Source organism: Typha latifolia, chromosome 13 (genome assembly GCF_019914945.1).
Source record: "Typha latifolia isolate L0001 chromosome 13, TyphaL0001v2, whole genome shotgun sequence".
Lineage (NCBI taxonomy): Eukaryota > Viridiplantae > Streptophyta > Magnoliopsida > Poales > Typhaceae > Typha > Typha latifolia.
In genome coordinates this window covers 7087479-7108765 of record NC_133098.1, presented here as the reverse complement: position 1 = coordinate 7108765, position 21287 = coordinate 7087479, and the positions used below count along the sequence as shown (strand labels likewise).

The window sequence follows — 21287 nt, the reverse complement described above, 5'->3', positions numbered from 1 at the left end:
TTGGCTAGGCCTGCTCAGTACCTAAAACTAAATCAATAAAATAGTCTAATTAGCCTAAAATAATATTTAAAACATAGGTTAGACATCCATGGCTGAATTACTTTCCCTATGTTCAGAGGAATCTGGACTTTCCTTGAGATTGTCTATATGTTGGTGTACATCATTTACTTTCTATAATCTTTGGCTTCATGGTGGCCCTTGATCACTTGATCAATAGTTATGAGCTTTTGAATAACTCGTTTAACAACGTTAGATGAGCCTGGAGTGTATAAGAAGTTTTCCTCATAGTTCTGTGAACATGCTAAACAAGATGAAGAAATGTGTTCTTTGACCACTGTGGTAAACTAAAACGATTTTGAATAGAAAAGACTACATAAAACTTAGTATAGAGCCTGACATGATCTTCTTGCTTGAGGGCTGACTTATGAGATAAAAATATTATGAATATAATTAATACAAAGGAGATGAGTCGCCAACATTTTATGAATATCTCAATGGCTCTTGCCAATCAGCACGACAATCCATGAATAAGATGAATGAAGAACTTTTTTGGTTCTCATATCAACATGAGTTTGATAGAAAATAATTCTGTCATCAGATAGGACAATCACATATTTGTTCAATTCTACTACAACAAGTGTTCTCAATTGTATTGCTGTTGATGATACTAACAATGTAGCATCAAACTTGTTCTGGAACACTATTATATTTGTTTTGGAATCATCAAAATCTAGTATATAACCATATATATCTCTACCATCATAATAACTTGTATTAAGTACAGAACTTTGATGCAGACTTGCACAACATCAGTCTCTACCTCACTTAGATTTGATTTATTCATTGTGATGTTTTGTGAAGTTCTAGGATCAAATTTTACCTTGCTTCTCTGCATAAATAATATTAATGTTCATAGGTTTCTATGAGATAGGTAAGCATATCTTTTGGTCAAGGTGTTTATGTTTCCTAGATTAAATGTCTCGCTTTGTTGACTGCATTTTTACACCAAAAAAGAATAAGATTCTGTAAATAAGCTGCTAAGGATAACTATCTACTTTTGTACATTCAACTATTACGTTTTAAGGAATATAACGATTGATACTCTAAGAAGCACGAACATTGACATGGAACACGGATTTGATACGATACGGAAACAGGGATATGACAAATCTTAATAAAATAAGATGATGTTTAGGGCATGATAAAATTAATAAATAAAAGCATTATATATATTATTGATACGTTTAAATAAATATTTTTGATACATTTAGATAAATAATTTTCCAACTTATAATATAAATACGTATGCATGCATAAATTATTCATGAGAGAAAAATAAAATGTTTACAATACCACAAAGATATCACAAGTAAAAAATGACAATGCCAATATGTGAATATAATTCAGTATTATGAGAATAAATAATTAACCACCATTACTCTAACTAAATCTATGATTTTGTATTACATTTCTCCAGCATATGCAAGAAATTCTTACAATAGATAATTTCATTAAAAAGTGTTAGTCATGCTTCCATTTGATATCCATATCCAATCAAGATTTTATAGAATATGATAAATTTTAATTCTAAAATATGTCTCACAAGTGTTCGAATTTATTCTATATTTTTTTAAATTATGGATACTTTTTATAAGTTTTCGATACGTGTCCAATGAGGGTACAATGAGTGTCAATATCCGACTAGTGTGGGACACAAACATACATACTATTTGAAGTGTCCATGCTTCCTAGTTGATACTAAATACTTTCCAACTATTCAATAGGTCAGGTTAGAGTTTTTCGACCCAATGGGCTGAGTCGAGCCAAAAAGTTTAAGCCCAATTGAACTTTGGGTTGGGGTTGGGCCTCATGCCATTTCCGAAGGCCTAAGCCAAAGCTGGCCCACTATTATATATATATATATATATATTATATATTAAAAATCTATCTACGATGTCTAAACCTTTATAACAATAGAGTTTTGTAAAGCTTATTCGATCCCATTAACTTTTTATCGGGTCATTGGGTTGGGCTCAGGATCTCTAATATGCTAATAGGGCGGGCTTGACCTTGAAGTAATTAAATTACATCGGGTTGGGTCGGGCTTGGGCTTTTCCAAAATAATTCGGCTTGGAACTAGACATGAATTGAACCCGACACAAACTATTGTTTGCACATGTCTAGTTTGAGCAATGGAGAGAGAGGGAAGTTTGAGCACATGTCTAGTTTAGCTTTCAGCCGTAAAAGCATAAACACAAAATTTTGATTTTCTTTTTATATGAATTATATGTGGAACACATCAATAATTTGCATCTAATCTAAATACAACTTGAGACATTAATTATTAAGCTATTGAAATCTGGAAATATTTTACGTTTCCATCCTATTTTTCTCTCTTTTCTTTGTTGTTCCTATCCTTTTCTTCCTTCACCTTTTTTCAGTTTTTCTTTTAAAACCTCTACGCTCATGTCTGTTGCAAAAGTAGTTATTGGTCTCATCTGCATAAGACTCTCTACTTTCTTTGTTGTAGAGGTGATGATGGTATAATAAACAAATGTACTTAATGAATGCATCCAGAATTCAATATTTATTCATAGTACTTTCTTCTTCTTTTGGGAGTAATCTAAATTTTCTTTTCTTTATTTTCCTCAACTTCTAACATTTTTCTATGGTTTTTGTATATTTTTTATATTTAAGCAATTAAAAAATAGTCCAAAATGAAACAATCAATATTGTGGCTGAAATGGTTGATATTGCCGTTGCGTATCATTTTCTCCTGGACTGATAGCAATACTGATACCGATACTGGTACCAATATTGATACAATGTAGTAAATTCTAGTTTTATTAATATTTTCAAATAGTTCTTGATAAGAAATCTAATAATTGCTACTATGCTATGATCTATCTTATTTCTGATACATGATTTCACTTTGATGTCGTAAATGTCAACTATTGCTTCGAATTTGTTGTAGTAGTAAAAGTTTTTCTTTTCTATACTTAATTAATTATGGAATTCATAATGTGGGGGCATTTGTATCAAAAAGACCTGTCAATTTTAAAATAATAAAAATGGGCCCTTATATGCATCTCTAATGTGAATTGTGTGCATTTCTCTATAGAAAGGTATACATCTGATATAAAAAATAAACTCGTTTAGTTTCAAGAGCCCAATTTTACTATTATCAAAACCTAAGAGTCTTTTTGTGCAAATAGCCCTCATAATATGCTATTGCTGTTTCTGTTTAACTGGGAGTTCTGTTCAATTTGTTCTTCTCCATGCTTGCATAAGCTTCAGATTTCTTACATGTAAAATGTTTATGTTATTTTTATTTTCTTTTGAAATGAGTAACTTAAATATCCTACTTTACAGAATTCCACAGCTTTTCTGCCTCAAAATAATTCTGCATGTCCAACACTTTTTGTGGCTAATCTAGGTCCGACATGTTCTGAACAAGAGCTAGCACAGGCTTTTTCAAGGTCTCTTTCACATCAAGTATACTTCATGTTGAACTATATCCATATGCTTCTTAATGTTGTACGACTTAATTTGTGCCTAGATGCCCTGGATTCTTAAAATTGAAGATGCAAAACAAGTATGGGATTCCTGTTGCATTTGTTGACTTCCAGGTAGTCCAAAGTTCTTCGTAGTTACTTAATTTTAACTTTGTTGCTTTCTTCATAGTTACTTCATCAGTATTTTCTACTTTCCACGTATGGGTGCCTTAGATATTTGCATTTGATACTAGATTGCCAACTATATTTTCTACTTTGTTGCTTTCTATGAAGTTCTAATCAACTCCCCTTCTAATTTCTCATTTACTATTCAGTGAGCATCTGACCTTGTGCCACTGGAGAGAAATTTACTACCTATTCATTTATATGTTATTAGGAAGATGATAGTTAACAAGGTATTTTTGAGCTGACTTGGTCAAAGAAACAGAAAATTACAAGTAATTTACATAATAAGCTGCTCCATAGATGTAGGTAAGTCTTGGCTATTTTCTTCTACAAATATGACTTTTGTCCAACTTCAAGAAGTTTTTTCTAATTCATAGTATGACAGGGTACCACTTTTTTTTCTAATTTCTTTATAGAAAGCCCATGGGGCTAAACTAGTGCCACTTTACTATAATCTTTTTTCAATTTTTCTCTTTCCTTTCTTCTATTTATTTATCTTCTTAACTCTGTTTTCTTTTGATGTGGATTGATTCTGTCTCGCTTTTCTTCTTGTAACATCTCTCTCATTATTGCGTCCTAGCTTGCTCTTTTATCATAGCTGCCCTGGAATACCTGAAGTTTCTTTAGAAACTCTCCAGAGAGCTCAGGAACAGTGTATAAACACAAGGGACGATCAGACCTTTCATCATAAAGTTTTCAGTCCATACCTTCCTCCTTGGTTAGAGCTTTAAAACTTCTGAGTGGATTTGACAGTATTTTCGTCAACCAAAATAATAGCTCTGCAAGAATGTCGCATTCAACAGTATATAGAAAAAATATTTTTCTTCAGCTATTCTTAAGACAAGATCAGTCTGTGTTTCAATGAGCTGATCTTTGCAAGATGAAGTTTGAACTTAATTTGATGATGAATTGCTAATGTATTCCGTGTATACCTGCTACTATGTTTCTTCCATAATTTATTCTTGGCAAATATCTCTGCCTATTTGTACTTGCTATTTTGGTAAAATTTTCGACCTTGAGCTTTCTCGTGACAAATTTTTAATCTGTAATTGCTTATTATAGGATGTGGAGAGTTCAACTGCTGCCCTAAATCATCTGCAAGGTACCATTTTATACTCTTCAGTAGGGGAAGGCATGCGATTGGAGTATCCTTTGTGTAAAATTATTTCACATTATTAATTCAATATAGTATAAAGGGGAGATTGTTTTTCCTCTTTTATCATGTTGCAGATTCCTCTTATATAACAAATATACTTTTTTTCTTAACAAGAACCACCCTAGATATGCAAAATCGCGCATGGGTCTTCGTAAACGCCAGAAGAGAACTTGATACTGCTAAGCTGCTGAAAGGCAGTTTAAAATTTCTTACAATTGAACTCTTGGGTCAAGTAGGCTGTGAGCTTTGTCTACCACCAAGTTGCTATTATTAGTTCTCACAGCAATTTGTTATGTATGTTTTACTGCTGGATTGCTAGCTATGTGGTATCATTAACACTAGATTCTGTCTTCAGCTTAGTTTGGATCTGAGTGTTTTGGTCAATTTAAATTCTCGTATTTCTGCTCAGGACTCAGGACTCATTCTGGATGATGTTATGGTGCACGAGTATTTCGATGATTAAACCACTCATGGCTGGAGGAATTTAGAAGGATGTTAAATATATATTTGGGATAATTATATTGAGACAAAAAATCTCTATATTTTTCCAAAACTTACTGCCGTGTATCTCTTCGCTTACTTTTCTCATGTAAATGTGTCCTTTCACTAATTTGACCATCTATGAACTCATAAATGAGTCCTAGGATTTACCCTTGTAAATTGGTTAAAAACCCATGTATGATGTGTCGCTCTAATTGATCTAGTGTCAATAAGACAGTTGCCTGGGGTATAAATGGATCTGATACAGATTTGATAGCGCCAAAATCATATTGATGTGCATTTTTTGTTTTCAGATATGGATAATGAACTTTGTTACTATATTTGCTAATTATAGATATGGATTGAATATTAGATATATTCATATTCATTTCGTGTAAGTTAATAATAAACGTGATATTAGTTAAATTTCTATATGTTTTTCTTGATAGCATTTGTTATATGGATTTTCAGGATATATATATATAAATTAGACCTATTTCACAAATTGAATATAAGTATATTCACACCCTAAGGCTCGGTCCACTTGTGGAATGGAAGGCCAACTCTAGAGAAAGTATTCTAATTTTAATACTAGAAAAAGAGAGCTAATAATGGAATACGCTATTATAATATTTAGCTGTATATTAGTATAAGGAGTAATAATTATATTTAATGTGATATAAAGCTGATATTAAAGTATTTGAGAATATTAAAATTGCATTGTAAATTGATGATGTTTTTTATATCAAATGACTAAAATGTCCTTTATTAGATTTAAGGTAGTAGTAATATAAATTTATGTATAATTGCAATATTTATTGTTAGAAGTGCGGACTAAATTCTCTATATACTTGCACTACATAATTGCAGAGAGAAACTTACTCACATTTTGCAACTTCCACGCATTATATGACAGGCAGAAAGAAATATTTCAAATTTTCTCTGCACAAAGAAGTAATGTTTTCGCATTTACTTTCACAAACATCTCTGCACTAGCACTGCATTCTTACATTTTTGAGTTTTTCGTTTGTGAAAATTACACGTTCTGCCCAACTGTAAAAAGGGCATTCACAAGGGCGCATCACCAAACACTAGTTGTTCGCGTGAACCAGTTTCCACATCACCCTATCTCGAGAGGCATCCATTATAGTCATCTTTTCGAAGCTGTCGTCATCCTCGGATCTCAATTGGCGCACACGATCAACGGTGGTTGAAATACCCTGTATTTAGTAGTGGCTAGTCCGTTGTGGTTGGTCGTGATCTCTTTGCAACTGGTGTGATCATGGCTATTAACCTCTTTGAAGTCTTTCTCCTTTAGATTGTTTAGCTCTTGCAAAGTTTGACGTTCGAACAACCTGGCCAAGTTCAAAGCCAAAGTTCTTACCTGTGCAAAGATAATTGGCATCCGACAAAGTCATACGAAAACGTCAAGTTGTAGCATATAAATTAAGTAATGATTTATTGGACCATACAATTCATGTTGAATATGTGAAATAAGTCCATGTGCGAAGATGTATATTTTTTATAGTAGTGTGGGGCAGCAGATATTAACCACGTTGTGCGGATGAATAACCCCGCCCGCACAGCAGGGTTATAACCTAAGAATGCAAGGTTATAACCATGCTGTGAATAAATAATCTCGTGTCCATAAGTGACATATCTATTAATGTTATTTTTTTTAGAATCTAGTAGTGAGAGTAAAAAGGTGAAGAAAGAAAGTTTAACACTTGAAAAAAAAAATTCTGCACGTGTCAAGTGTGTGCATTGTCTAACTAATTACTCACCCTATATTTTTTCATTATACCCATTGTTGCCACTGTTCACTCTCCCTCTCCAGTCCACCTTCATTCCCTCCCTCCCTCTTACTCCTTTATTGCTACTCCACTCCCTCCCTCCCTCCCTCTTACTCCTTTATTGCTACTGACATTGAAGCCAACGAAGCCCCCAGCACCGGAGCAATGCTAGACTAATCCAAACCCTCGAGACCATCCTTAGGTTAGCTCCTATGCTTCTCCAGTTAATTAATTTGTTTTTAGTTAAGAAATTATGGTTTTAATTCTAGCTTTTCTATTTCACCTTCACTGGAGGAACCTGTTGGATGGTGACTTCAGGTCGACCTCTAGCCGATCCGGAAGCTCCGCTTCATTGTCCTCTTGCCATAGGTATTGATTTTGGATGTCCACGGGGTGCATGGGAGGCTACGCCATGTTGCCTCCATTCGTCGGTTGTGTTCGTCAGTGATGGTGGCCTTGCTCGTTGGCCTCGTCTGATTCCCTTCTTTGAGAAGAAGAGGTGGATGCTCGGCTTGGTGGGCTTCACCCTTTTTACCAAAAATGAGAACTTCTTTGGCCGCCAGCCATGGACTACCTCCCCTTTCCACCCAGGTTAATGGGCATTTATGCTTGAGCACCTACTCCTTCCACTGAAGGTTTTGGTATGTCTTCAGATCCTCTCCCTCTTGGATTGCAAGCTTGTTCTCTCCCTCCCATTGATGAGCTCGAACCACCCTCTTCTTCCTCTTTTTTCTTTCCTTTCGGCCAACCACCTACTCTAGGGTGATGAGTGTCGGTCGCCATACCTGTTGGCCTTGGGGCTCAGCCCCTCTAGTGATGGTGGTTGCTACCACCGTCCCTCAGAAGGAGATGATGAGGAAGGGTTGGGCTTAAGCCAACCCCCATCCATCTCCTTGGTGGGTCACGGGTTGGGCCACATGTTACAGACCGACTAGAGTCAATCCGCGACAAGAGAGTATAAGCTTCAGTTAGGGTGAATGATAGTAGATATAGAGGGTGGAAGAAGATGATGGTGGCGGTGATGGTGAGAAAAACGATGGGCAATGATTGTGGTGATGAAAGGAGATTAGTTTATGTCTACTCCTAGGTTATCTTACTCTTATTCCTAAGATAAATTCAAGCTAAAATAATTTCTTAATGCTTAGATGATTCAACAAAGAAGCCCAGCACTTATATATATAGAGATTAGGTACAATGGGTCCCACTAGGACTAGCCTTAAAGGCTAACACTACACGAATTCGAATTTGCCGTAAAGGCTTACATGACTTGATTGGATTTGCTCTAAAGACTTACTTGACTTAATTAGACCTGCCTTAAGGGCTTTTAAGACTTACGAGTTTTTAAGACTTATTTGGACTTGCCTTAATGACTCATATGACTAAACTAAACTTGCTTTAAAAGCTTACATCATGAAATAATTAAAAAATAAATAAACTTGATCCATTGAGCCCAATGTCCCTATGAATTGATTCAATCAGACTTGGATCACATCACTCCACCAGTCCGCCCCCATCATGCTCCTAACATCCTTCTATGATTAGGTTGTGCACCACAAGTTGGTGGCCACCTAACTTGACTCAGTCGGTCAGCTTAAAGAGCTTGACCCGACTAACTTGACTAAGGACTAAATTGCAACAATATACAAACAAATCGAATTAATCTAAGAGGGTTTGGCCCCTATCTAGTTCACCAGAGATGATTGGGTTGGCCCGCATCATATCAGATAACAAGAGAAAGAGAGAAAGAGAGGGTAAGTAAAGAGAAGGAGACGAGTGGTAGGAGGGGAAAATGGTAGGAAGAGAGGTGGCATCAGGCACATCGGGATAGTTGACCCAACCCGGTTAGCCGAGCTGGCGGCTAGGGGAGCCTATGCGCGCCTTGGCTGCAAGGGCACGAGACCAACCAAAGTTGTAGTCGTGCCCATAATTAAAATTTTACTTTTTTTTAGTTTTTTTAGGGCTGGGTTATTATTACTTTTCCTTGACCCCTTATAAAAATTTCAATCCCAAAATTTAGATCATACTTGTATGCTAAGATTTAACATTCTTAGTTTCATAACATTCTGATCAAATCAACAACTTATGTAACATAACTCTATCATACATAACTTTTATCTCATTTATTACATTTTACTCTTTAGCTCCTAATTACACAATAATGAATTAACACCCTCAAGTTTGAGGCGCACTATTCCCTTGGTTGCATACAAGGCCCAACCCACGAAAGGCTGACCCACAAGATGGCATGCCACAAGCTAAAAACTCATCTCATCTGACAACTAGGGCTTTGACAAAACCACCTACAACTATGATTTGGCCTAAGCCACCCATGGCTAGGGTGGACTATGACTTGACCAGTAGGCCCTATAAAGAAACCACCGTGGGACCCTCCCCCCTCCATATTGCGGAGGAGACCCAAGCAGACATCGAGGACAAGTAGTTTGAGAGCAACGGAGGGTTTTGATGCGAACCGGGTCAGATCAGATCACATCAAGGGGAGATTGGACTTAATAGATTGAGTCTAGTTATCTTATTTTCTTATTTAGTTTAGTTAGAAGGTTAGGATTTTATTTAATTAGCTAAATCTAGCTCTACGCAGTTTCGGGAAAATATTCGTAGAATATTCTACAGACGTCCGAATAATATCAAACTAACTAGATAAGATTGCCAACCTCCAGATCTACAAATTTGGTATTCACGACATCTCCAGATTCGAAATCTATCTATCACAAAATGAATAATCCGTGAAAGATAAAGAAGGCTGATTTAGTTAGTTAGTTAGCTTTATCTTGTTGTTTGAATTTCAAATAAATTGGATAATCCGCATGTGGATCTGATCTGCTATGGATTTTTACTCCTATAAATAGGAGTGGATATGTATTGATAATTATTCTGTAGATCATAATCGTAGATCCCCATAAAGCTTTCAAACCCTAGCCACCTCCTACCTCCAGCAGCCACCCTATTACACGGTCGTCCACCACCACCCTTGGCCGTCCACCACCCTCTGACGACCGCCACAACGTCGAAAATTATCATTCTACCCTCCTTGACCTATCTCAGCTATTTTATTTTTATCTTTTCATTCTGATCTCGGATTTAGATGAAACTAGAGCCATTAGAACCCTACCTCATGAGGCTACCTCCACCTAAATTTTCATAATCATCCTTTAGACGGATCATTTCAGATCTAGTATGTAACAGGTTTGAAAACCACCACGATCAGCATGAGAATAAGGGGGCCGGAAGCATGGTGGATTGATATGAACCAAGCCAGATCAGATCACATCATAGGGACATTGGGCTCGATGGGTCGAGTCTAATTTATCTTATTTTCTTATATAGTTTAGGCAACTAAATCCAGCTCCGCATAGTTTTGGTAAACTATTCATAGAATATTCATATGACATCCAAATATTAGAAAACTAATTGAATAAGATTGGAAATGTCATGACCAAAAACTTTCAAGTTCAGAGTTTCTCTAGATTTGGACATTATCTATGGTGGGACAAAGAAATAATTCGAGAAGGTATAGGGAACACTGGTTTAGCTAAGCTTATTAGTTTGTTTATGACTCTTTTATTTTATTCTCTATAATGTTCAGAACTGGCTTGATCTGATTCATAGTAGTTTCTTGATAGATGTTTGGATGGAACTTTGTATCGATCACCTTCCTAACCACAATCACTGCGAGTCAAAATCCAAAGACAGAACTAGATTTCAACTCATGTAGAGAAAGTTAGGGTTATCGTGGATCTCCAAAGTTAAGAGGGTAACTCAAGATCAAATGGTTAGATGGTTGAATGCTTTTAGGATTGGGATAAATTCGGGATGGAGAATGAGTCTATCAGGATGGATTTTGGAAAGGGGAGGCCGAAGATGACTATGGTGGAACTCGAGGTAGTCGGTTGGGGAGGGAAAGAGAAGAAGTAGGGTCATTCCTTAGGTCAAAAGGGCTTGGCTAGAGGAAAAGGAAGGCAGCAATGAAGATCCTAGATGGTGGCTAGGGTTCCAAAGCTTGGCTAGGGCTGTCATGACTTATTTCGTCTTGCCTTAATGGCTCACATGACTAAACTAGATTTGCCTAAAAGGCTTAAATCATGAAATAATTAAAAGATAAATAGACTCAATCAATCGAGCCCAATGTGTCTATGAATTGATCCAATCAGACCCGGATCACATCAACTATAGATCAGACCAAAGAGTACCAAAGGCCAAGAGGAGCGTCACTGCCCAAGATGACTTCCAATCTAATTATGATCTCGACATTAGAGAGCCCAGGTCCAGATATCAACAAGTTGATAGATGACCTTGATGACACCAAGATAGAGGCCACTCAATTTGTTTAGAGTTTCCCAAATACCATGGTGGTGATCCTTTAGATTGGATTTTTTGAGTGGAGCAATTCTTTGAATACTTTGGAACACCCGAGGACTAGAAAGTACTCTTATTATCTTTCCACCAGGAAGAAACAACCCTAAGATGGCATCAATCAGCCAACCGTGCCTGTCCTTTCATCAGTTGGACTGATTTTGCGGAGTCGCTATGCTGCTATTTTGCTCCCACCGAATATGACAATTTTCAAGTATTAGATGCTTATCATGAAGACTTTGAAAGAAACAGAAAACGAGCTAATGGTTGGAGTGATTCTGTGTTGAGGACAACCTACATTAGCTATCTATGCCCTGATATACAAGCCGAAGTCAAGACGTTGTGGCCTTGATCACTTGAGCCTTTACACTTGCTGTGATGGTCAAGGAGAAGATTGAGGGGACAATGTCGACCATGAGAGGGGGCTGGACCGGCCCTCAAACCAGCAGACCAGTGAGCTCATCGGCGGGCCAACGACTATGGGGTGGCACTAGTCAATCGGCCCGAGGTTTGATTGTCCGCAGCAGGTTCGACCAGCCCCTAACAGACCTTATGGTCCTTGATCTGGACCTAACCAGAGGGCCTAACCAAGGACGATTGGACATCAACTATCACTAGAAGAGTTAGAGGAACGATGCACTAAAGGACTATATTTTTATTGTCACGAGCGCTTTGTTCCTAGCATAAGTGTGCTAAGCAACTAGCTGCTATCTTGCTTATGGAAGAAGCAAACGAGGATGATATCGAGGGCGACATTGACGACCAAATGGAGGAAGAAGCACACAATATTGAAGAGGATAGTGACCAATAAGTTCGTGCTGAGTTATCATTGCATACCTTCACTGGCAAAACCAGTCCGAAAACTCTTCGAGTGGAAGGTATGATTAAAAAGCATAAATTTCTAATCCTTATTCAGCTAGCACCCACAATTTCATGGATTTGCGGATGGTGAGACACTTGGGATTTGAGTCGCAACATTCCATAGGCTTAGATGTGGCGAAAAGAGATGAATCAGTACTAAGAACAAAGGGCATATTTTGCAAGGTTCAACTACACATTCATGCCATATCTTCTACATCGACTTATACCCGCTGTACCTTTAGAGGAGCTGACTTGGTCTTGGGCGTGCAAGAGCTTCAAAAACTTGGACCAGTCACCCTCAACTTCACAACCATGGCTATGGAGTTCATTCATGAAAATGTCCCCATCAACCTGGTTGCTTTGAGCACCACAAAGAAACGTCGAAAGCACCATGCTTTCCCTTGAATTGTTGCCAAGAGTCGGGTGCCAAGGATGATGATGTATTACCTTTTTTACCGACTGATTTGAGAGTTGTTTTGCAGGAATTCAAGGATGTGTTTCAACCTCCACATGGCCTACCTCCTCCTAGAACTCAAGACCACCAAATTGAAATTATGTCAAGGGCAGGTCTGGCTAACTGACAACCATATCAATACCCCCTTCATCCAAAAGGAGGCAATGACCAAGATGGTCCAAGAGTTTAGCAATCCAGCGAAGTGATACGACCAAGTCGAAGCACTTATTAGTCTTGCTAGTTAGAAAATTGGATGGTACTTGGTGATTTTTTATGGACTATCAAGCACTCAACGCTAGATGGATGAACTTGCAGGAGCTTGTTACTTCTCAAAGCTGGATTCCAAAGTGGGATAACACTAAATAAGAGTCAAACTAGCCGATGTGCACAAAACAGCATTCGGCATCCACGACAGACACACTTAGTTTTTCATTATGTCTTTTGGACTTACTAATGCTCCAGCTATATTTCAGAGCTTAATGAATGATATTTTTAGGACTTTGTGATGGGAAGAGAATTTACAACTTCTAAGGATCGTCCTTGATATGTTGCGGAAGAACCACTTGAAATAATGAGCCTTCACAAGCTCCAAAAGGAAGAAATAAAAAGAAAATAATAGCCTTTGTTTGATAAGTTTGGAATGCCACAAACAAATTCTGTTGGGATAATTCGCCACACTCAAGAAGGAGAAGAAGCTGAGTGATAAGAATTGATAGATTTGCCACTCAACCAAGGTTTAGATAAGAATTTCGTAACTCTTAATCAAGAGAAATTTCTGAACTCCTTTCATGTCCATTCAACTTCCAAAACAAGCCTTTTCAAAGGAACTAAAAAAACACTGAAAGATGAACGAAAATGAAAACTTAATCCATATTCTTCTGGTCCTGAAATGGGCTGAATCATGCACAACTGTAAACCAAGTTAATTACTCTCACAAATGAGCAAAATGGTCCCTTTAGGCTTGATTTCCACTTCATTATTTGCTGAGTCTTCTATACCGCCAATTTTCTCTACAAAGAGTTGCTCAAGAGTAGTTTGGAAAGCCTTGGACTTAGAACGAGTAATTGGCATAGAACTAGGAGCCAATGACCCAACATGAGGCACATCATCTTCCCTGGGTTGATTTCGATTTGTCCTCAAATCTGAAAAGTCATCATCCTCAAAATACGGAGTTAAATCTCTAACATTGAAAGTCGTAGATATATAGTAGCCCCCTGGTAATTGAATCTTGTAAGAATTATCATTTACCTTTTCCAACACCTTGAAAGATCCTTCGGCTTGGGGAATGAGTTTGGATTTTCTCTTGTTTAGAAATCTTCCATTCCTAAACTGTATACAAATTAAATTTCCTAGATCATAGCTAACTTGAATCCAAATCTAGAGAAACCTCGAAAATGGAAGTTGTAGATCAAGACGTCTTCGATCTTCTCCGAGTAGTTTTATAATATTTGGTCTTCTGTAGAATATCCTTTAAATATTTTTCTGAAACTGCGTAAAGCTGAATTAGTTAACTAACAAATTCTAACCTAATAAGACTCTAATTAAATCAAATAAGCAGATAAGATAACTAGACTCAATCCATTGAGCCTAGTCTCCCCTTGATGTGATCCGATCTCTGACCCGGTTCACATCACAAGTGCTCGGTTCCATCACAAATGCAACTAGAAGGGATCAAACCTTGCCCAAAAGCATCATTTCAGGCCCTAGAAGGACTTCCACAAACTGGCTGCCACGGCTTTGTTTCAACCCGAGAAGGACCCGGAGCACTGGTAATGAAATTAAGGCTGATTTGAATTCTGTCTTGCAAGCCTACCCACGAGTATTTGAAGAACCAAAAGGGCTTCCCCCAGTTGGAGCTTGTGACCACCACATTGAGATCACACCAAGAGCTGGTCCAACCAATGTACGGCCCTACCGATACCCTCACGCTCAGAAGGAGGCAATCACAAGGCTGGTGCGTGAGATGCTAGATCAAGGGATCATCCAACTGAGCCATAGCGCCAACTCTTCACCTGTACTTCTTGTGCGGAAGAACAATTCATGGCGGTTATGTGTAGACTATTGCGCCCTCAACTCTCGATCACCATCAAAGACCGTACCCTATTTCGATCATTGAGGAGCTCTTAGAGGAGTTGGCGGGTGCAGCCTTCCTGGATCTATGTGCAGGATACTACAAATATGAGTCTGAGCAGAAGACGTTCACAAGACAGCCTTTTCGGACTCACGATGGACATTACGAGTTCCTCATGATGCCTTTCGGCCTCACTAATGCCGTAGCGACATTTCAAGGGCCAATGAGTGATGTGATTCTTCGCCTACTAAGGCAGTATGTTCTGATTTTCTTTGACGATATTCTCGTCCATAGCAGAACCCGAGAGGAGCACATGGACCACCTGCACAATTGTGGGGATCCTGGACTAACATGGCCTATGAGTCAAGAGTAGTAAATGCACTTAGGCACAACCTCGAGTTGATTATCTAGGCCACATAATCTCAGCCAAAGGTGTAGAGGCAAATTCGGAGAAGATTACGGCCATGGTGAGCTGGCCTAAGCCAAGAACACCCAAGGAGGTTAGAGAGTTTCTAGGATTGACCAGATACTACCGGCAGTTCGTTCAAAGATATGTATGGATCGTGGCACCTTTGACTGCACTCCTACACAAGAACATGTTCAATTGGAGTGAAACAGCTGAATCTTCATTTCTGGAATTGAAACAAGCTATGACAAGTGCACCAGTGCTTAACTCGCCTGACTTCACTAGGATCGGCATGGTGGAATGTGATGCATCGGGGACAGGTCTAGGAGAGGTCTTGATGCAGGAAAGAAAACCAACAGCAAACATGAGCAAGGCTCTATTGGGGAGATCGCGCCATCTCAGCTATGGTTCATGCAATTGAGAAGTGGACACCTTATCTACTTGCGCGCTGCTTCATTGTGCGCACCTATCAGCGGTCGCTGCCATACCTCCTAGGACAGCGAATCCACACACCAGCGCAGCAGAAATGGTTAGCCAAGTTAATACGACTTAGTCTACAAGAAGGGCAGCGAAAATGGTGCTGCAGATGCTCTATCAAGGCAACCAGAACCGGCTGAACTAGACACCTTGTCTTGTCCTACATTTCCTCTCTTAGGTAGAATCAGGACTGCCACCAAAGAAGACTCAGAGCTCTAGAAGATCAGACTTCAAATTGAGCAAAATCAGGCTGAATCGGACCACACCATGAGGGATGGCTTGATTCTAATCCAAGGCCACATTATGGTGCCTACAAATGCTGAAGTTAGAAGAGCTTTAATCAGCTACTTCAGTGGCTCTCAAGCAGCCGGCCGTGAAGGTACGACTAGAACTTATTTCCGTCTTAAACGCAGCTATAGATGGACAGGGATGAAGAACGATATGCGAGCCTATGTCAAGGTTTGTGATACATGCCAACGGGTCAAGACTGAGTCAACCAAGCCCGTTCCGTTGGCTTGCTGCAGCCCCTGCCCATACCATATCAGATCTGGGAGACCTCTCACTTGATTTCAATGAAGGCCTACCAACAGTTCGAAGAAAATCTGTGATCATGGTTGTGGTTATCGCCTCAGTAAGTACATGCATTTCATCGCACTATGTCATCCTTACACGGCTTGGACAGTGGCGAAAGCTTTTATACACAAAGTGGTTCATCTCCATGGGGTTCCACGCTCTATTGTGTTCGACCGAGATCCTATCTTGACCAACAAGTTCTAGACTGAAATGTCAGATCTCCAAAGGACCAAGTTGAAGATGAGCTCCGCTTACCATCCTCAAACTGATGGGCAAACTGAAAGAGTTAATTGTTGCTTTGAGCAATATCTACATTGCTACGTTGGTGAGCAATCACGAAGATGGTTGGAATTCCTTTCATGGGCGGAGTGGGCATACAACACTAGCCACCACAGGATTTTTACTAAGGGTATAACTTTTGTTCTTAGTACTTTATCTCTTCTAGCAAGGACCTTCACAGGCTGCTCTTCATATGATAAATTTTGCTGCAACTGAACTGGTTCATAATGAATCACATGTGAAGGATCTGATATATATTTCCTTAGTACTGACACGTCGTACACATTATGAATTTGTGCTAAATCAGGGGGTAAAGCTACTCTATAAGCTACAGGCCCCACTCGTCTAAGAATCTCATAAGGTCCTATATACCTAAGACTTAACTTTCCTTTCTTTCCAAAGCGAAACACACCCTTCCAAGGTGAAACTCTTAAGAATACTTTATCTCCAACCTGAAACTCCAAATCACTCCTCCTATTATCAGCATAACTTTTCTGTCTACTTTGTGCCACCTTCATATGTTCTCTAATTATCTTTATCTTCTCAAGTGTAGCTTGCACTAGTATTGAGTTTTCAACCTTCTTTTCTCCAACTTCTTCCCAATCGATTGGTGATCGGCATTTCCTGCCATATAATGCTTCATAGGGAGGCATACCAATACTAGCATGATAGCTGTTATTATAAGCAAACTCTATCATGGGTAAGTATTTGTCCCAGCCCAATCCAAAATCAATTACACATGCTCTCAACATATCCTCTAATGATTGAATAGTACGCTCAGATTGACCATCTGTTTGGGGATGATAAGCTGTATTAAACTGTAGTTTTGTTCCAAAAGACTGATGAAACTGCTTCCAAAATCTAGACACAAAACGAGGATCTCTATCTGAAGTGATACTAACAGGAATTCCATGGTGAGCAAAAATTTCATCTCTAAACAAGATAGCTAACTTTTCCATTGAATCAGTAGTACTAACTGGTAAAAAATGTGCTGATTTGGTTAATCTATCAATAATCACCCAAATTGCATTCTTCCCTTTCTGTGTCTTTGGTAATCGTGTCACAAAATCCATATTAATATGCTCCCATTTCCATTCAGGAATCTGCAAAGGTTGTAATACGCCTGCAGGCCTTTGATGTTCAATCTTGACTTGCTGACAAGTCAAACACTTAACCACAAATTCTCCAATATTTCTTTTCATTCCTTCCCACCAGAATTTCTTCTTCAACTCATGATACATTTTTGTTCCCCCGGGATGCATAGCATAAGCAGAACTATGAGCTTCATTTAACATTTCAGTTCTAAGTCCTTCACAATTAGGAACATATAATCTGCCTCTAAAACGCAGTATCCCGGTAGAGTCTATAGAGAAATCTGGTTTACTGGAATCCTGTACTTGTTTCACAATTTGCATAGCCTTAATATCAGTCTTCTGATATGCATTAATTCTATCTATCAATGTAGGTTTGACAGTAAATTGTGCAAGTAAACCAACTCCACCACCCATGGCCACAATTGGAACTTCTAGCCTTTGCAGATCCTTAAGTATCATAGTTTGTTGGGTAATTAAAAATGCTAGACTCCCAGCTGATTTCCTACTTAAGGCATCTGCAACAACATTTGCTTTACCAGGATAATAATTTATGGTACAATCATAATCCTTCACTAATTCTAACCATCTCCTTTGCCGCAAATTAAGTTCTTTCTGAGTAAACAAATATTTAAGACTTTTATGATATGTAAAAATTTCACATTTTTCCCCATATAGATAGTGTCGCCAAATCTTTAAAGCAAACACTACAACAGCCAACTCCAAATCATGATTAGGATAATTCTGTTCATAATCTTTTAACTGCCTGGATGCATAAGCCATTACATTACCATTCTGCATTAAAACACAACCTAATCCTTTACGTGAGGCATCACAATACAATTGAAATCCTATTCCGCTGGAAGGAATAACCAGAATTGGTGCACAAGTCAATCTTCTTTTTAATTCTTGAAAACTATTTTCACACTCTTCATTCCACTCAAACCTTTGATTTTTCCGAGTCAACCTAGTAAGAGGCATAGCTATCTTTGCATATCCTTCTACAAACCTCCTATAATATCCAGCCAGACCCAGAAAACTACGCACTTCCGTAATATTAGTTGGTTGACTCCATTTCAATACAGCATCTATTTTGGACTGATCCACACTGATCCCTTCCTGTGATACTACATGTCCTAGGAAGACCACCTGATCTAGCTAGAAGTCACATTTTGAAAATTTGGCAAATAACTTCTTTTCTCTCAAGATTTGGAGAATTAACCTCAAGTGATACTCATGTTCTTCCTCACTAGTTGAATATATTAGTATATCATCAATAAAAACTATTACAAACTGATCCAAATAAGGTTGGAAAACTCTATTCATCAGGTCCATGAAAACAGCTGGAGCATTTGTCAATCCAAATGGCATGACCAAAAACTCATAATGTCCATACCTAGTACGAAAGGCAGTTTTATAAATATCCTCCTCCCGAACTTTTAACTGATGGTAACCAGTCCTCAAGTCTATTTTAGAGAATACCCTAGCTCCCTTTAACTGGTCAAACAAATCATCAATGCGAGGTAGAGGATATTTATTCTTTATTGTCACTTGATTCAGTTGTCTATAGTCTATACACAGCCTGAGTGTCCCATCCTTCTTCTTAACAAAAAGAACAGGCGCTCCCCAAGGTGAGACACTAGGTCTTATGAAGCATTTCAGTAGTAGTTCTTCTAACTGCACCTTAAGTTCCTTCAATTCTATTGGTGCCATTCTATAGGGAGCTTTAGAAATAGGTGAAGTATCAGGAGCTAAATCAATTGAAAAGTTTACTTCCCTGTCCGGGGGTAATCCGGGGAGATCATCTGGGGAAACATCAGGAAAATCTCTAACTACTCGGACATCTTCTAATTTAATCTGTTTATCAGTATCCCCTGACAGACTAGCTAAGACACCTGTGCATCCTTTCTTTAGTAACCTACAGGCTTCAAATGCAGAGATTATCTTCATAGGGTTGCTGGATTTATTGCCCTTAATTATATATTCTGCCCCATCAGCTAAGTTCATCACAATTTCCTTTCTATAACAATCAATGTTGGCATGATATGCAGCTAACCAATCCATCCCCAAGATAACATCAAAATCTGTCAGCTCTAGTGGCAAAAGATCTACTTTGAACTCCCTATCCCCAAAGCTAACTGTGCAAGATTTATAAGCAGAATCAATAACAACTGTCTCCCCTACTGGTGTGGCAATCAACAGAATATCCTCTAAAGGTTCCATTAGTATATCGGCATGGCAAGCAAAAGAATTTGAAATAAAGGAATGTGTGGCACCCGGATCAAATAAAACTCTTGTTGTATGTGAAAATAAATTCAGAGTACCTGTGGCCACATCATTGGATGCCAAAGCATCGTGCTCCGTCATCGCGAAGATCCGGCCACCTATAGACTTTCGCCCAGGCTGAAAGGAACCTGCCCCACTAACTCCTTTGCCTCGGCCAGCTGTAGCAGAAACCCCAATAGATGCAGTTCTACAAGATGCTGCAGCAGCAGAAGTGGTTGCAGACAGTCACGACGGATATGACCAGGCTGCCCACACTCATAGCATAAACATGGGTTAGGGCAATCTCGAAGATGATGACCATATCTGCCACATCCAAAGCAAGGACGACCTTGACTTGGCGGTCCTCTAGGAAATCCGCTTCCTCTACCAACTGAGGATGGCCCACTCACACTGACCTGAGACACTGCTTGGCTAAGTCCTCCAGATCCTCGTGAATCAGATTGGTTAGCATGTGAACTAGTGCTAGAACTTCCCCGATAAGGATGGTCGGAAAGGCAACGCTGTGACTGCGAAGGCGGTAGGCTCTGGCTTGTAGAAGGAACCCTAGAACTCCCGCCTTGCCCAGATTGTGTCCCAGATCGCCGAGCTTCCATAGCCCTCTTCTCCTGAATCACCCCTTCAAGTGCCATAGCCCTCTCTACTGTATCAGCATAAGGGATGAGGCCTGCTGCCTCCAAGCTCTGACGTATAGCATAATTCAGCCCATGCTTGAAGCGTCGAGTTCTGGCTGCTTCATTTGGAACTTGATGGGGTACAAAACAGGCTAAAGTGTTAAATTTGACCTCATACTCTGCCACCGTCATAGGACCCTGACGTAAATGCAGAAATTCTTCTTCCATCTTTTCTTTCCTCCAGGCCGGAAAATGCTTTTGATCAAAAGCATCAAGAAATAACTCCCAAGTGATGACTGCATCCCCTATCCTTGATTTTATCAGTCTTTCTGCAGCTTTCCACCATTGTTCTGCCTCACCTCTGAGCATAAAGGCAGCAAAGGCTACCTTCTACTGATCATTACATCCTAAAGTATCCAACATTTTCTCTATGTCCGATAACCATCCACTGGCCTCCAGTGGATCAACACCTCCACTGTAAATCGGGGGGTTCAACTGCATAAACTTATTTAAGGTGATGCCCGCTGTAGGAGGCGGCTCAGAACTCTCTGCTGATATGCCAGCTCCTCAACCTCGAAGGATTTCTTCAATAAGTCTTTCTTGGCTGTCCAGGAGGCGCGAAATAGGATCACGCTCCTCTACAGATGGAGGAACTTCTGGGGTCTCAGTAGGGGCCTCAGCTGTGGAGGTCACCGTAG

The 21287-nt window shown here is 39.0% G+C and overlaps 1 protein-coding gene and 1 long non-coding RNA gene across 3 annotated transcripts in view; both read left to right on the top strand.

Moving 5' to 3' along the window:
* LOC140800201 (RNA-binding protein L) overlaps positions 1 to 5446 on the top strand; it is a 38721-nt gene extending 33275 nt beyond the window's left edge. Inside the window, exons 7-11 of one of the 2 annotated variants that reach the window (XR_012111147.1) lie at positions 3373 to 3479; positions 3560 to 3629; positions 4743 to 4825; positions 4962 to 5130; positions 5246 to 5446. Coding sequence is in view for 1 of the 2 variants with exons in the window: in XM_073154871.1 (XP_073010972.1) it covers positions 3373 to 3479; positions 3560 to 3629; positions 4743 to 4825; positions 4962 to 5010 (309 nt within the window). In the remaining variant the exon portion in view is untranslated. Of the gene's footprint in view, positions 1 to 3372; positions 3480 to 3559; positions 3630 to 4742; positions 4826 to 4961 lie in introns of both variants that reach the window. The other variant, XM_073154871.1, reaches the window with a different exon arrangement.
* A 1772-nt stretch (positions 5447 to 7218) lies between these two features.
* Positions 7219 to 13312, top strand: LOC140800076 (uncharacterized). The gene is made up of 2 exons (XR_012111140.1): positions 7219 to 7311; positions 12824 to 13312. It is a non-coding gene; the product is annotated as an uncharacterized lncRNA (long non-coding RNA).
* Positions 13313 to 21287: the final 7975 nt, after the last annotated feature.